Source organism: Cherax quadricarinatus, chromosome 19 (assembly GCF_038502225.1).
Source record: "Cherax quadricarinatus isolate ZL_2023a chromosome 19, ASM3850222v1, whole genome shotgun sequence".
NCBI lineage: Eukaryota > Metazoa > Arthropoda > Malacostraca > Decapoda > Parastacidae > Cherax > Cherax quadricarinatus.
The window spans coordinates 43,604,161-43,620,885 of NC_091310.1; the positions used below are offsets into that span (position 1 = coordinate 43,604,161).

Below are 16,725 nucleotides of genomic sequence, written 5' to 3' on the forward strand. Positions count from 1 at the left end.
GTTAGTATCAGACGTGTCCACCTGCCTGCGGGACGTGGCCGCTCATACGTTCATGACCCAATCTGCCTTTGTTACTCGTTCAGTGAGCATGGTAGGGTGGTAGTGATGGTGGTAGAGGGTGGTAGTGATGGTGGTAGAGATAACCTCTTCTCCCTCATCCCTCCTTGCCATCTTCCATATGCCAACAAGAGTCTTCAATGAAGGTAAAAGTTTTTTAAATGTTCATTTATCCATTTCATTAGTGCTTTATATTTTTTCTCATTGTTTTCTGTATGTAAAACTATAGTTATTCTCTATAAAGTGTATTTTTTGTTAATATTTTGGGTGTGTGGAACAGATTAATTGGATTTACATCATTTCTTATGGGAAATATTACTTCAGTTTTTGTACAAATAGGTTTTCGGCCAACCTTCTGGAACGGATTAAAGACAAAGACCAGGGTTCCAGTGTACGTGTATGACTTGAGAGGTGGTAATCTGGTTAAAATGAAGGGAGTGGGAGGGGGGTACTCGAGGACGTACTTTTTTTAGAGAGGGGCTGATGGATATTATGAGTAGCTCTAGTTCTTTGATTCATGATCACTATCCCCCCTCCTATTCTCTCCCATTGAGGGCTGGTAACAAGTAATATGCTTTCCCATGTTCTTTTATGCATTACTGTATCAACTAGATTTGCGCAATCACATGCACCAGTTCAGCAGTCCATGTCTACTTGTATCCTCCCTCATATTCATTCATCATAGTTTTTCATTTCAAATGTTGACAGTAAAGTTGGTTTTAACTTGTGGTATAGTCAAATTACTTTGGAGAACTTATTTTCTCACTTTGTCTTTTCAGAGGTGCTCCTGAAAATGGCTAAAGTTGGCATTTGTGGATCAGATGTTGCCTACTGGACTAAAGGAGCTATTGGCCATTTTGTTGTAAAAGAGCCAATGGTACTCGGTCACGAGTCTGCTGGTGTGGTGACAAAGTGTGGCAAGAATGTCACCAGTCTAGTGCCAGGTAGGCTTCTTACTAAGTAATTGTATGCATCCATATTATCACCATTCTTCAGCATAATTACTGTAATGTCATAATTCATTACTGTGCTTGTTCGAAACTACAGCTGTTACCTTTAGATTATATACTATATTTATTTTCAATTATTTCCATTTTTTATTATATGTTGTTATTTCCTTTGCCTACTCATCCACACGAGTTAGTCTGCAACCTCTTTACTCATAATGATAATGTTTATTTCAGCATGATACAATGGTTGTACAAAGGAGAATGACATTTGGGTGTACACGCCGAAAGCCCCTATATATGCAGAGCATTTCGGGCAAACTTAAGACTAACTTAAGATTAATAAGGCAATAAAAATAAAGTGTAAATTTAGGAGTTTATAATGAACATGAGAGAACTGAATATTCTATTAGTTCATGCTATATGGCTTTAACAAGTTTAATTGAGAAGAATTACAGGTACAGTTTTTACATATTTAGCTGATGCTAGGATATGTTAGGAAGATAGGCAATTTTCAATGGTAGTTTTGGAAATGCTGGCTGAATCAGTGATTCTGGAGATTTCTGGCAGAGACTACCAGATTTTGGACCCTTTTATATACAAATACCATCCGACTTACGACCAAGCTTGGTTCCGACCAACCGGTTGTAAGTCAAAATGGACGCAAGTCGAACCTTATGTTTTTAGTACGTATTCTATTTTATACTGTAAGGTTTAGGAGAAACACTGTGTACAACACAAACTGTTGTGTATTTGCATACAAAACATTCGTATGCATGAAAACGTACGAAAACAATGGAAATAAGTCACTTTGACTTTTTTGGGTTATCCTAGGTTCTCTACACATATGCTGCTATGTATGATAATCCATGTAACTGTATGTATTTGTGTATACCTGAATAAACTTATTTACTTATGCATGAACAGAAAAGTACAAAATAACTTAAGCTAAGCCGTAAACAGTACGGTTGTCAGTACGAGTGATCGTATGTCGAGCAGGTCATAAGTTGGATGGTACTTGTACATTGAATTTTTGAAGAGATTTAGCCGGACACGGGGAATGTCAGAGATTTTTGTGGTTAGGATTATGTCTGTGGGTCCTGTTGCAACTATCAAGAAAGTGCTTCAGGTCGGAATTTATATAAGAATTTATTGTTCTGTAAATGTAGGGTGCACAGTGGTATGAGTGAATGTTTTATATAGTGAGTAGGTTTAGGTCTTTGAAGAGTTGGTGGGGGAGTTGTCTAGCAGTTGACTGTGTGATTATTCGCACTGCAGCTTTTTGTTGAGTTATTATTGACTTAGATGAGTTGCTGTTGTGGATCCCCAGACACAAATAGCATAGGTGAGGTAGAGGTAGATCAGTGAATAGTATAGTGTAAGTAGTGCTGTTTGTGGTACATAATGTATCTGAGAGGATGCCAACTGTTTTGGATGCTTTTTTGTTGTGTGTTGGATATGGGTGTTGAATTTCAAGTTTCTGTCAAGATGCAGATCCAGAAATTTTACCTCATTGTGTGTAACAATAAAGGTATTGTGATGTATAATGTTTAGTTGGATCTCACTTTCTCTGCTCCCACACATAATATAGAAAAGGTTTTGTCAATATTAAGTAAGTTTATTAGCGGTCATCCGGGTTGATATTTTTATGAACTGAAATAAACTATTACTGTTACTGTTACCATAAGGAGACTTGTCCCCTGCAAACATCCCACTCTGCTCAGAATTTGAATCCATGACCAGTTTTATTGTGATACAAAATAACTAGTGGTAGTAGTCTACCAAAAGCCTGCTGTTAGGATTACTATATGTATAGAAGGAGCACTAAACTTGTAAGGGTCGTATAGTTCTTGAGAAATGGGAAGGGAGTGCAGCTTCCTCAATATAAAAGCACAAGGGTTCAATAAAAAATTAACTACTTGCCCCCTTTTCAAAAAAGGACTGATTTTAACTATGTGAATGTAATTGGTTCACAAGAAGCACCAACAGCAAATCAAAATGCTAGCATGGTTTACCTCAATACTCTTACACTAGTGTTTATCTTGACTTGTGTAGGTTAAGATTCACATAATGTCTCCTTATTTAACCACAGCAGTTTTCAAACATATTCTACATATAATTTCATGGGTTTCAGGTGATCGTGTTGCTATTGAACCCGGAGTTCCATGTCGTTTGTGTGATTTCTGCAAGAAGGGCAGATACAACCTGTGTCCAGATGTTTACTTCTGTGCAACACCACCCGACAATGGAAACCTCTGCCAGTACTACACACATGCTGCAGATTTTTGTTTTAAGTAATTACTCACCTTTGTGTTTAGAATTACATGCGATTATAGCTCGCAATTTCAATGTGTGATTTAATTTTAGTTTTTCGTTTATGATAGAAGCATGCCCATTTCCATTAAAGCATGTGGGAGTGGAATTAATTTCCATTGGTAGCACATGTTTCTGTTAAAGAGTGCCATGGCAGGCAGGCAGGAGACTTATCACTGTGCATTGGGCAGCTCAATTGTTTTAGCAGTGCAGGGACCGATGTGAGGGAAGGTGAACTGATGTAAATAAACAGCCTCCCATGTGGGTCATTGTATATCACTGCTCAGTTTTCCTTCTTTTCAATACCCCATATTGTCTCTGAATATTTATCATGATCTGTAAAAACTTGGATTTGTGGTCACAATGGGACCCATGCAAACTTTCCCATGGTGTATAGAAATATACCTAGCTGGATGAATCTTATTTGTGGCCAGCTGGCCCCAAGTGACATGCATTGGCTTGAAATTTTATGACTCGCTTGACATATTTAAAAAAAAAAAAAATAGTCGAAATGCTGAAGAGTGGTGCATGGTCATGGAGATGGAATGAGAGATAAGATAAGATAAGATTTTGTTCGGATTTTTAACCCCGGAGGGTTAGCCACCCAGGATAACCCAATTCAGTGCGTCATTGAGGACCGTCTAACTTATTTCCATTGGGGTCCTTAATCTTGTCCCCCAGGATGCGACCCACACCAGTCGACTAACACCCAGGTACCTATTTGCTGCTAGGTGAACAGGACAACAGGTGTAAGGAAACATGTCGAAATGTTTCCACCCGCCGGGAATCGAACCCGGGCCCTCCGTGTGTGAAGCGGGAGCTTTAGCCGTGAGTGTTTGATGTTAGAATCAAGGAGTCATCAACTCAAGACAATGAGATGAAGATAAATTCAAAGTTTATTCTCTATAAAGATTACAATGCTGAATTTACAGAATTTGGTTGTTGTGTGGTTTACATGTAGTTAAATAATGATTACAGAGTGTACCACTAGAACGCCTAGCATGGCTAGGCATTTCGGGCAGACTTAGTTTAATTCTTTATTTTAAAATATTACAAATTATGAGGTAAGTTGGTATGGCAAAGTGACTAAATACTAGTTTGTGAGTTTAGCAATGTGAATGCTTTTGTTTTGGCACAGTACATAGTTTCAGTATTGGAGTATCATAGGATTCATTATTTTAAGATTGAGATTAATATTTCTGTTTATGGTCAAATGGGTGAGTGAGTGTAAGTGTGAACCACCAGGTGGTATTCGTGTAGTTAGTTGATGGGGTTTATCAGGGAGATAAGATGTTTTCTAATGGTAGTTTTGAAGGTGATGAATGTGTCTGCATTTCTAGAGTTCTCAGGTAGGGTGTTCCAGATTTTAGGGCCTTTGACATACATTGAATTTTTGTAAAGGTTTAGTCGGACATGGGGAATGTCGTAGAGATGTTTGTGTCTGGTGTTATGCCTGTGGGTTCTGTCACAACTATCAAGAAAGCACTTTAGGTCAAGGTTGATATTGGAGTTTAAGGTCCTGTAGATGTAGATTGCACAGTAGTAAGTGTGGATGTACTGAACAGGGAGTAAGTTTAGATCTATGAAGAGTGGGGGGGTGTGTTGCCAGGGATGGGATTTAGTGATTATTCTTACTGCAGCTTTTTGTTGGGTTATTATTGGCTTTAGGTGTGTTGCTGCAGTTGATCCCCAAGCACAAATAGCATAGGTGAGGTATGGATAAATAAGTGAGTGGTATAGTGTGAGAAGGGCATTTTGCGGCACGTAGTATCGTATCTTGGAGAGGATCCCAACTGTTTTGGATACTTTTTTGGTTATGTGTTGGATATGGGTGCTGAAATTCAGGTTGTTGTCAAGGTATAGGCCTAGGAATTTGCCCTCATTATGTCTGGTAATTAGAGTGTTGTCGATCTTAATGTTAATTTGTGCATCTCCTGCTCTGCTACCAAACATAATATAGTAGGTTTTGTCAGTGTTAAGCGTAAGTTTATTGGCTGTCATCCAAGTTGATATTTTGATCAGCTCCTCGTTAACAATGGTGTTGAGGGTGGCAAGATTAGGGTGAGAGATGACATAAGTCGTGTCGTCAGCAAAGAGAATGGGTTTCAGGTGTTGGGATACGTTTGGAAGATCATTGATCTATATGAGGAAGAGCAGGGGACCAAGGACACTTCCCTGCGGAACTCCAGTATCAAGTGGCCGTGTTGTTGATGCTGTGTCTTTAATGGTAACATACTGATACCTATTAGTAAGGTAAGATTTGAAATAAGCAAGCGCATGGCCTCTTATACCGTAATGGTCAAGTTTGTGGAGTAGGATGTCGTGGTCTACTGTGTCAAAAGCTTTTCTTAGGTCAATAAAAATTCCTAGTGGATATTCCTTATTTTCCAATGCTGTGTAAAGCAGATCTAGCATTTTTATGATTGCATCATTAGTGCTTTTATTTTTCCTAAATCCAAATTGGCAGGGGTTGAGTATGTTTTGTGCTGTTATAAATGAATATAGTCTCCTGTGCACGAGTTTCTCAAAGATTTTGGATAGCAATGGTAAGTTTGATATTGGCCTATAGTTGTTTAAGTCTGTAGGGTCACCACCTTTATGTATTGGTGTAACCCTTGCCATCTTGAGTAGTTTCGGGAAGGTGCTAGTTTCTAGTGACTTGTTAAAAAGTAATGAAATAGCATGCGAAAAGATATGGGCCGCTCGCTTGTACAGTAATGGTGGGACATTAGACAGATTCCCTGAGTTGTTTTTAAGTGACTTTATAATCTCGTTGACTTCCGAGGGCTCAGTTGGTGCAAGATAGAAGGAATTTGGGAAATTCCCATCTAGGTAGTCCCCGGCATGGGCATTAGTATGTGGGATTTTATTGGCGAGATTAGATCCTATTGTTGAGAAGAAGTCGTTTATCTTGTTAGCTGTGTCAGTGGGATGTAGTGGTGTTTCATTAGGTTTAGTTAGGACAATATTCTTGGTTTTTTTCAGTTTGTGGGTCCCTAGAATCTGAGAGAGTGTTTTCCAGGTCTTTTTTATATCTCCTCTAGTGTCTGTGAATCTACTGGAGTAGTATAGTTGTTTGGCTTTCTTTATTACTTTGGTGAGAACTGATGAATAGTGTTTAAGAATATCTTTGTGTATTAAGCCCTGTCTATATTGCTTTTCATATTGGTGTTTCTTGTCAATGGATTTCAGAATGGTGCTGGTTAGCCATGGGCAACCAAGCCGTTTGTTTGTGATCTGTTTCGTTTTTATAGGACAATGTTTGTTGTATAGTCTAAGTAATTTGTTAAGAAAAATGTCTGTCCAGTCATCAATACCATTGGCCTTGGAGAATTCTGTAGGCTAGTCAACAATCTCTAGGTCAGTTGTGAACTTCCTTATTGAGGCCTCGTCATGGAGTCTAAATGAGACTTTGTTGTATTCAAGTGGTGGTTTATTAATGTTTGTCAGGAGGAAGGTAGGGTAGTGGTCTGTAGTGCTATCTGTGATTATCCCTGATTTAAGGGGGGCTAGTATATTGGTCCATATGTGGTCTATTATGGTTGCACTTGTCTCAGTGAGCCTGGTTGGTTTAGTTATTGTTGGTATGAGAAGTGTGTTGTTCATATTGTTGATGAAATCAGTTACAGGCTGATCATCTAGTAAGCCAAGGTTGATGTTGAAGTCTCCAGCTAAGAGGTGGTGGTGCTTATTCATTTGTCTGTTTGTTATTAGTGACTTTAATTTCTCACTGAAATTTGGGATGTTTGTGTGAGGTATCCAGTAAATGGCACCGATTGTTATAGGTGTCTTTAGGTTTTTTACAGTAAAATTAGCAAAAATGTATTCCCCATATTCATCACTAAAGCAAGTGGTGCTAATACAAGATAATTGATTAGAGTAATAGATTGCAATACCACCCCCAACTTGGTTTGGTCTGCAGTTGTGAATTGCTGTGTATCCTGGTATTGTGTCCTGCTTAAGCCAGGTCTCAGTAAGAATAATGCAGGAGAAGGGTGTCTTTAGTGATTCAAGGAGTGCCAGGAGGTCATCATAGTGTTTGCTTAAGGACCTGATGTTGTAGTTAAGTACAGCTTGTGCAATGAGTAATCTTTTGTAACCTATGTGACAAAGTGAAAAAAAGGAGGAATAGATCATTATAGCTAAATGAAACAGCAGTTTACTAAATGAATTGAGTGAAAAGCAAAGAAAGGTGTTCCACTTGATGGCATTATGTATTATTAAGAAAAACCTCATCATAATATACAACAGCGTGTGAGGAGGAAGGACAGCCCAAAAACAAGTGCACATTTAGCGCTGGTTGGCTTAGTCAGTTTAGAATGTGCAGTGGTCTGTATAAAGAACTGAAAGATAAAACAAACCAGTGGCATTTGATAGTATATACAGTAATTAACTGATGAAGCTGTATCAGCATCACAGGCTCCAACCTTCATCATCACATCCACTCCAGTCATCATTCTTAACCAAGTAGGGCCACAATCACCTTCTCCACTCGCTTCATAATGTTAAGCATTGCCAACATTGCTGAAAACTGTTCTACCAATGATTTTTGTGATTTATGGACCAAAAACACAGGGGGAAAATAGGGTTGCATTCCTAAGACTTCCAGAGAGCTATAAGAAAAATTAACTTCATAATGCTTTAAAAAATACTGTAATAGTTTCTGAACTTTGATGAGCTTCAGATTGTGAAAATGAAGAGCACATGTATCTAAAAATGGTTGTTTTATTGCTGTAGAATATTTTTTACTTGCCTTCCAGTTGGGTTGGTGATACTTGACCCTTAAACTATCCAAACATAGATCTTCGTTTTTTCAACATTTGAAAGTATGTAAAAAAGTAGATCTTTTCTTTTTTTACATTTGAAAATGTGTAAAAAAAACTTCGATCTTTGTTTTTTTTTTTTTGTTATATTTGAAAATAAGTAAAAAAAAAGGAAAACTACTTTTGCAGCACTACGCATATGAGCATAGATCTGCTTGGACAGTTTAAGGATTAACATCCAGAAGTGAATAGAGAGAAGAAAACTACTAGCCCCTACAGGACCCCACTGCACATGTGGTAATAGATCAGTTGAACCTCCTTACACATACAGGGAGAACAAAGCTTGTGAAACCATATTGAAGGATAGACTGCAGGAAAATATTCTTGTAGAAACCATTTTCATGCAGTAATGAAACTCAGTTGAGAGACCTGGTAGAAGCTTCAGGAGAAGTAGACATACAGAAAAAAAAAAAATATGAAAAATTATGAAAATTTCTCTTAGTGAAAAATAGTGCATAAATCTGGCCACTTGTTTATACCATGTTTCCAAGTGGCTTTTTTTTTTTTCCAAGAATGTAATTTTTATTGTTGCTGTCATCAAGAGGACATTGTGCCATATTGTGTCTTTTTTTTTTTCCTCCAAAAATTATGAGTTTTATGAGTGTTTTTCTGAAAATATACAATATGAAAACTTTTCTGACGATAGGATATAAATGTTCAGAGTGTAAGGCACTCTGTTGCCTTTGCACTACTATGAGGAGAGGATGTTGCTGCTCCCATGACTTGTGGCAGGAGAAGTCTGTGGTTTCATAGAAAATGATATTTCTATTTTTCTTAGGAATAAGTTATTCTCCTTTCGATAAGCATAATGCATTTATTTGTTGACAGAATGTCATGATTTTTGCACACATTGAGTAATGATGGTTTTACACCATAGCTATGGTGTTAAGGCCTTTACCATTTTTGTGTAATTGATTTTTTTCCCAAAATATCACTAAAAATGAAAAAAACAAACTTAACATTTTTTAAACGACAAGATAATGATATGTTCGTGAAACCCAGTTACTACACAGTTATTTGGCCCTTTATCTTTCAAGTGTTCTTTTTGATTATAATAATAATAATATATTTCATGTGAGATCAACTAGAATATTGTCTATCAGCCAAGTTTTGCATTAGGAGTATTGAAGTGACACCCCCATAAAACAGCCAATAATTATTTTTTTCTCTTTATATTTTAAGGCAATCTTCATAATAACTACAGTGTGCAAGTTTCAAAAGCTATTTAAATCACAGTAAAAATTTCACTAAAATTGGATAATTAGATAAAAAAAATCTATTTCTGCCTCCCCCCTCCTTCAGGCTTCCTGAATACTTTATTATTAAGCCTTAGTTACTTATGGAGCATTATAAATATTTTTTTCATTTGCCTTATGTATTCTACACCACTTGTAATTTGAATTATCCTTTAATGGCTTGCAAATTCTAATTATATAAAAAAAAACAAGAAGCTAAATACTACTTTGGATAATAAAACACTTTATTTTTCTTTTGAAATGGATAACATTATGTTTAAGTATACAAACTGACACAAGAAACTTGAAATATGTACATAATAAGGAATACCCTGTATGATATGATAAATGAAAGTGAATAACCATTTCCACAAGACGCTCAACAATGTAGTATTACTAAAACCAGTCTATATGTTACATAAAAGTGAGGAATCCAGTAATACAGTTGCATCTAACATTCTTTTACAGACTGCCAGATCATGTGAGTTTAGAGGAGGGAGCCCTCTTGGAACCATTAAGTGTTGGAGTTCATGCTTGTGAACGTGCAGGAGTCACTCTTGGTTCATCCGTCTTAATTTGTGGTGCAGGACCAATTGGACTCGTTAATTTACTTGTAGCTAAAGCTATGGGAGCCACTAAGGTGTGCATCACAGGTAAGGAACTCTTTTTGTTGATTAAAACTAGTGAATATAGTCACCTCAAGAGATATGCCTTTATGTTGATGAGGGGCTCTTGATCCAAGGAACTGGAGTTGCCCTTCCTTTCCTTGGAATGAACCTGATTACCTCTCATTCCCCAAGCACTATATGAATCTATGGGCTTAGCACTTACCACTGATTTAAAATAAAAGAAGTAAATAAAGCAGACTGGGAAGTTGAAGTTCATATAGCCTCAGTCATGAAAGCTTTACCATGGGTATGTAGAGGGGATAGGCTACCTTGTTTTGTGATTTCAGTTTGGGTACCCTTATACTGCTGCCCACTTAGTGATTTCCTACATTTTTTCCTTATATTTTCCCAATTATAAATTTTTTGCTACCTCTCTGTATTAATGTATAATTAGAATTTACCATAACCTATGTCTAGTTTTAAGTAGTCTATAAGTATTAGGACTATTCTGCCCAAAATGCTCATGCATGCTAGTGACTTTCTTTGTGCTGAACAATATTTTACCACATGTAAACTGCACATTGTGTACTGTGCAAAGAAATAAATTTTTGAAATTGAATTGGCTTCCTTGTAATAAATTAAGAATGCATCTTTTATCAGCTTCAGTCTTTCAACACTGGTATATCTGGAAGAAGGGTTTGGATTTTTGTTGGGCTATAGGATGAAAATTTGACAACTTTATTAAGATTAGGAGTATGACACTTACCCTTTTGAAATGCCAAAGGAATTCTGAACCTCATAATTTTACACTATTATTTTTTATGCAAATTCTCTTTAGACATTTAGAAGTTCTTCTTTTTGTACCATACAATTTCAGGAGCTAGGCTGAATGAAAGTGTTTTTACTGGACCTCTTGAGGATGTTGATTTTCAGCTCTGGACCTCTTTAAGTGGATTGGCTTATAGGTCTCCAGTCTTTAAGCTGAGGTACAGCTATTAGACCTCTTACAAATACAACAAAAACAAATTTTTATTTCCTTGCAAGTTTACATTATATAATTACAGTAATGAGTTGCAGTAGCAAGGTAGTAGGTTGGTAGGCAGCAGCCACCCAGGGAGGTACTACCATCCTGCCAAGTGAATGTAAAATGAAAGCCTGTAATTGTTTTACATGATGGTAGGATTGCTGGTATTTTTTCTGTCTCATAAACATGCAAGGTTTCAGGTACGTCTTGCTACTTCTGCTTACACTTAAGTCACACTACACATATATGTTTTTTTTTTTTTCAACAAGTTGGCCGTCTCCCACTGAGGCAGGGTGACCCAAAAAAGAAAGAAAATCCCCAAAAAGAAAATACTTTCATCATCATTCAACACTTTCACCACACTCACACATTATCACTGTTTTTGCAGAGGTGCTCAGAATACAACAGTTTAGAAGCATATACGAATAAAGATACACAACATATCCCTCCAAACTGCCAATATCCCAAACCCCTCCTTTAAAGTGCAGGCATTATACTTCCCATTTCCAGGACTCAAGTCTGACTATATGAAAATAACCGGTTTCCCTGAATCCCTTCACTAAATATTACCCTGCTCACACTCCATACATGTACAAGCATATATATATACACACCCCTCTGGGTTTTCTTCTATTTTCTTACTAGTTCTTGTTGTTTATTTCCTCTTATCTCCATGGGGAAGTGGAACAGAATTCTTCCTCCGTAAGCTATGCGTGTTGTAAGAGGCGACTAAAATGCCAGGAGCAAGGGGCTAGTAACCCATTCTCCTGTATATATTACTAAATGTGAAAGGAGAAACTTTTGTTTTTCCTTTTGGGCCACCCCACCTTGGTGGGATATGGCCGGTGTGTTGAAAGAAAGAAAGAAGAGTTGCAGTACAAAGAGAGCCACTATCATGCCATGGCATTATGGGCAGACTAAATTTAATTGCTTACAGACTACTTAATACTAGAGAAATTGATCATAATTTTCTTTTAAGTTGTACGTCTGTTTTTATTTACAGCAGACAGTAAGTTTACTCAAATTACAATCTGGGAATATTACGTTGGAACAAGTTGAAAGTATTTTGTAAGTTGTGTATGCCAATAGTTAATATTTAAATTATATGGGAATATAACATTGAGCATTGTTGAAAGTAGTTTACAGTATGAGAATGCTACAATTTGGTGTAAGGCAGTATTGTTTTGCATGTTGTCTGCAGTCTCTGTTGAAGTGATGAGGATAGTGAGTTTGGAAAATATGTGTTCAATTGTAGTGCATTCTTCCTCAAGGAACTCATTGTGGGAAATACTTGTTCAGTTATAGTGCATTCAGTTATAGTGCATTATAGTGCATTCAGTTATAGTGCATTAATTGAACAAGTATCTTCCACAATGAGTTCCTTGAGGAAGAATGCACTATAATTGAACAAGTATTTTCCAAACTTCACTATCCTCGTCACTTCATCAGAGACTGCAGACAACAGGCATTAAACATCTTCCACACACCCAGAGAAGACACTGCCAAGAAGAGATACATAGTCCTCCCCACCAACTCTATTGCTAAACACGTTTCCAACATCTTTTCCAAAACCTCATTCCAAGTATCTACCTCCACATCCACCTCCATCAAGGACATTACCAGTAACAGACAGGACAAGCTTCAATCCTCTGCAGGGGTATACACAATCCCTTGTAATGACTGCAGCAAATTATACATCAGCGAAACATCCAGAGACCTCCAAACACGTATTTCAGAACACCAGTACACAGACAGATCTGACGATCCAAGGAATGCCTGTGTTCAACACTGAAATTCACACAACCATTTAATAAACTACAGAAACACAAGACTCATTGCCAGAGAAGACAACACTCAATACTGAAGAATCCTGGAATCATCACTTATCTGTACATCCAACAACTTCAACCAGAACACTGGCTTCTATAACATAGCTGAACCTCTTGCCAAGAAACTTCTTCATCGCTATCCCACATAAGAACATAAGACTCAAGGAACACTGCAGAAGGTCTACTCGTATACTTATCCAATCCCTGTTAAAAGCTACCCAAGTTTTTAAATTAGCTACTTGGAAGATTGTCACATGCAGCTTTCTCCACCTGACCCAGCATTCTCATCCTATAAATACTCACATATGTTTCACCCAGGTATATCTGTTTGTGACTTGATAAAACCTACTGCATGGGCAAAATGTCATTAAAGAATCACATTATACTGCATATGTGTTTATGTTTCCATTGCCATATTCATACATACATGTAGGTCCGAAGACAAAAGTTGACTTACATTTGCAATTTGTGTGTGTGCATTTACACCTATTTACATATCACAGGTAGTATTCCAAAAATAACATTAATTCTGTAATTTTTGTTTTTAAAGATTAACAGTATTCCTTCTCTTTCTTCAGATATTGCTGAAAATCGCTTGAAAGTTGCAAAGGAACTTGGAGCAGACTACACAGTTCTTGTCAAAACGAGTGATGCTGAGACTTTGGCACAAGAAGTCAAAGAAGTAATGGGCATGCCAGACAAGACAATAGAGTGTAGTGGTGCTGAAACAAGTATTCGTCTTGGAGTTCTGGTAGGTATACTTAATGTTTGTACAGCTTTGTTACCCCCACCACTTTGATCTACCGTAATGCTAAATCTCGATCAGTATCACTCAGTATAAAAGATGTTGGCTATGAAAAATTTATTCAGTATACAAGGGCCGTGAGTAGTGTCGAGCTTGCCCGATCCTGCCTCCTCACCCTTGGCTGACAGTTTTAAATGTATAGTGTATTATTATTTTCATGTGGAAGCACTAATCTGCAAGGGCATTACAGTACCTGGAAAATGGAAGAAAGGTAGGGGAAATGTAGCTCCAATTCCTGTATTGATTTAAGAAGTTTCATAACCCAAGGGTCAAATGGAGTCCTAACCATAAATTTTAAAGGGGTGGACTGGTAGGCTAACGAAAGGCCTTGGGAAGATGACCAAAAGCTCCAGCTGCAGGTCATCATATGACTAAGACCTGCATCAGGAAACACCTGTCTTGTTTCCTGACAAACCTTACCTAACCTAACCATAACCCAAGGGTCAGAATGAAGGGCACACTTGGCATATACAGTAGGTCTCCACTTTACAGCATTCCGCTAATACGGACATTTCAAATTATGGCCAAAACTCGCTGTACGGTTTCTCCCACCTGACTTTCTAATACGGTCACTGCATGCCACCCGGTTTGTTTACATTCTCTTTGAGCACATCTCTCCATTATGTCTGGAAACTTTCCAAAATTTCAAGGGTTTTAAAGTTATTGTGTATTTTATATGTACTCTGATAATTATACTTATGTGTACCTGTACCCAATTAAACTTACACACTGTGCTGGCATGCAGGTACACATTAAAATCACTAAGAGTGTCGCTCTAGTCTTGACGTCATAGTAATAATAATAATACTAATACATAATAATGATAATCACTCATGGGCACATTAACTGTCTTAATTTACATTAATATAGACTTCTTTCTTTCAACACACCGGCCGTATCCCACCGAGGTGGGGTGGCCCAAAAGGAAAAACGAAAGTTTCTCCTTTTACATTTAGTAATATATACAGGAGAAGAGGTTACTAGCCCCTTGCTCCCGGCATTTTAGTTGCCTCTTACAACACGCATGGCTTACGGAGGAAGAATTCTGTTCCACTTCCCCATGGAGATAAGAGGAAATAAACAAGAGTAAGAACTAGAAAGAAAATAGAAGAAAACCCAGAGGGGTGTGTATATATGTGCTTGTACATGTATGTGTAGTGTGACCTAAGTGTAAGTAGAAGTAGCAAGACGTACCTGAAATCTTGCATGTTCATGAGACAGAAAAAAGGACACCAGCAATCCTACCATCATGTAAAACAATTACAGGCTTTCGTTTTACACTCACTTGGCAGGACGGTAGTACTTCCCTGGGCGGTTGCTGTCTACCAACCTACTACCTAGGATTAATATAGACATTTTCATTAATTCATCTATGATGTTCTCTTCAAAATTATTTAAGAAACACATTACATAGCACATAAATATGATACATACATACACCCACAGTACAATAAATTTCACATAAATATGAAGTGTGGTAGTCGGGCAGAGGGAAAAAATTCTGTTTTCTTTGGTCCAGCATCAGAGAGAATGTACAGTATATCAGTCCGCCTTTGACCGAGTGACTCCCCTTAATGCATTTGGCTTTGTTTACAATTCTTGGCATGACTTCTCATTACTTCTCCCTTCGTTTATGATGGCATCTAAAGGTGGTTGTTAGAAATGATTAATGGTGATAATATCATTCTGGGACGCTTTAAATATCGTACAGTATTACCCCCAAATTCGCGGGGTAGGAAGACAGCAAATGAGAAACATTCATTAACCGTAGCATCTTGGGTGGTGATCATTTATTCATAAAATCTATTCCTCACTGACCAGTAACAAATTTATATTAAGCTCTGAATTGTTAAATATTTTAGGTCTTTGGATAATATATTGTAAAAGTAACACAAATACTGTAATTTAATCAAGAGAAAGGGCAAAGATAGTACTGTGGGCCACAACTCGCTGCACCACTGTCATTCAAGTGATGATTTACTTCCCAAGTTTTAAAATGAAAGAATTTTGTTTTTAACTCAACAGCCATCTCCTGCCAAGGCAGGGTGACTCATAAAAGAACAAAGCACTAGCTAAATTGCCATCTCTCCAGAAGTGTGCTGACATAATCAGATTACCCTCCAACTTCAACATCCTAACTCCAGGACTTAAATCTGACAAACTGGTTTCCCTGAATCTCTTCATATATGTTACCTTGCTCACACTCCAACAGCATGTCCATTAAAAACTATTTATGCCCCCACACTCCTAACATACTTGCACAAATCTGCTGAATGCTTAAGCCCCTAAAACTCAAGAGTCTCTTGTGCCCTTTCCCTCCAACCATTCCTGGAAAGGCCCCCCCATCCCCTCCTCTTACCTTCCATCCTACATTTATACACTTTTCATCACCCTGTCCCTTTCCATCCTCTCTGCATTCCCAAACCATCTCAACAACTCCATGTCACCCCACATTGCCTTTTAATTTCTACGTTCCAAACACTCCCAATGATATTACACATTGCTCTCAAACACAGCATCACTGTCTAGCCTTCTTTTTGCTGTAGGATTCAAAATTCATGCCTCACACCCATATAAGTGTTATTTCTACTATGCCTTTATATATAAACTTACTTATTTCCACAGATACTTCAACACATCAACAATCATTCCAAGGTCAAAGTCACTTAAATCACATTTCTTCCCCATTCTAATGTTTGGTCTGAACAGCAACTGAACCTCTTGACCATGTATGCATGTATTTAAGCATTGTGGTGCTGCCATGTGATTGCCTGATAAGATTTTCCATTAATAAGCAAGTGTACAAGTGTACCTAATAAAGTAGTCACTGTTCTGTTTGCATTACATAGAATGAAAGGGGATAAAGCAGCTGGAACTGACGGGATCATGACAGAAATGTTAAAAGCAGAGGGGGATATAGTGTTGGAGTGGTTGGTATTTTTGTTTAATAAATGTGTGAAAGAGGGATTGGCAGAGAGCATGTATAATTCTTTCATATAAAGGGAATGGGGACAGAAGAGATTGTAAAAATTATAGAGGAATAAGTTTACTGAGTATACCAGGAAAAGTGTATGGTAGGGTTAT

The 16,725-nt window shown here is 37.5% G+C and overlaps 1 protein-coding gene across 2 annotated transcripts in view; it reads left to right on the forward strand.

The window, feature by feature from the left end:
• The window catches only part of LOC128688369 (sorbitol dehydrogenase-like), a 35,588-nt gene that overhangs the window by 14,959 nt on the left and 3,904 nt on the right, over positions 1 to 16,725 (forward strand). For both annotated transcript variants that reach the window (XM_070086765.1, XM_070086764.1), the window contains exons 3-6: positions 837 to 1,001; positions 3,139 to 3,298; positions 9,844 to 10,028; positions 13,415 to 13,587. In XM_070086765.1, the coding sequence (XP_069942866.1) occupies positions 837 to 1,001; positions 3,139 to 3,298; positions 9,844 to 10,028; positions 13,415 to 13,587 (683 nt within the window). The remainder of the gene's footprint in view (positions 1 to 836; positions 1,002 to 3,138; positions 3,299 to 9,843; positions 10,029 to 13,414; positions 13,588 to 16,725) is intronic.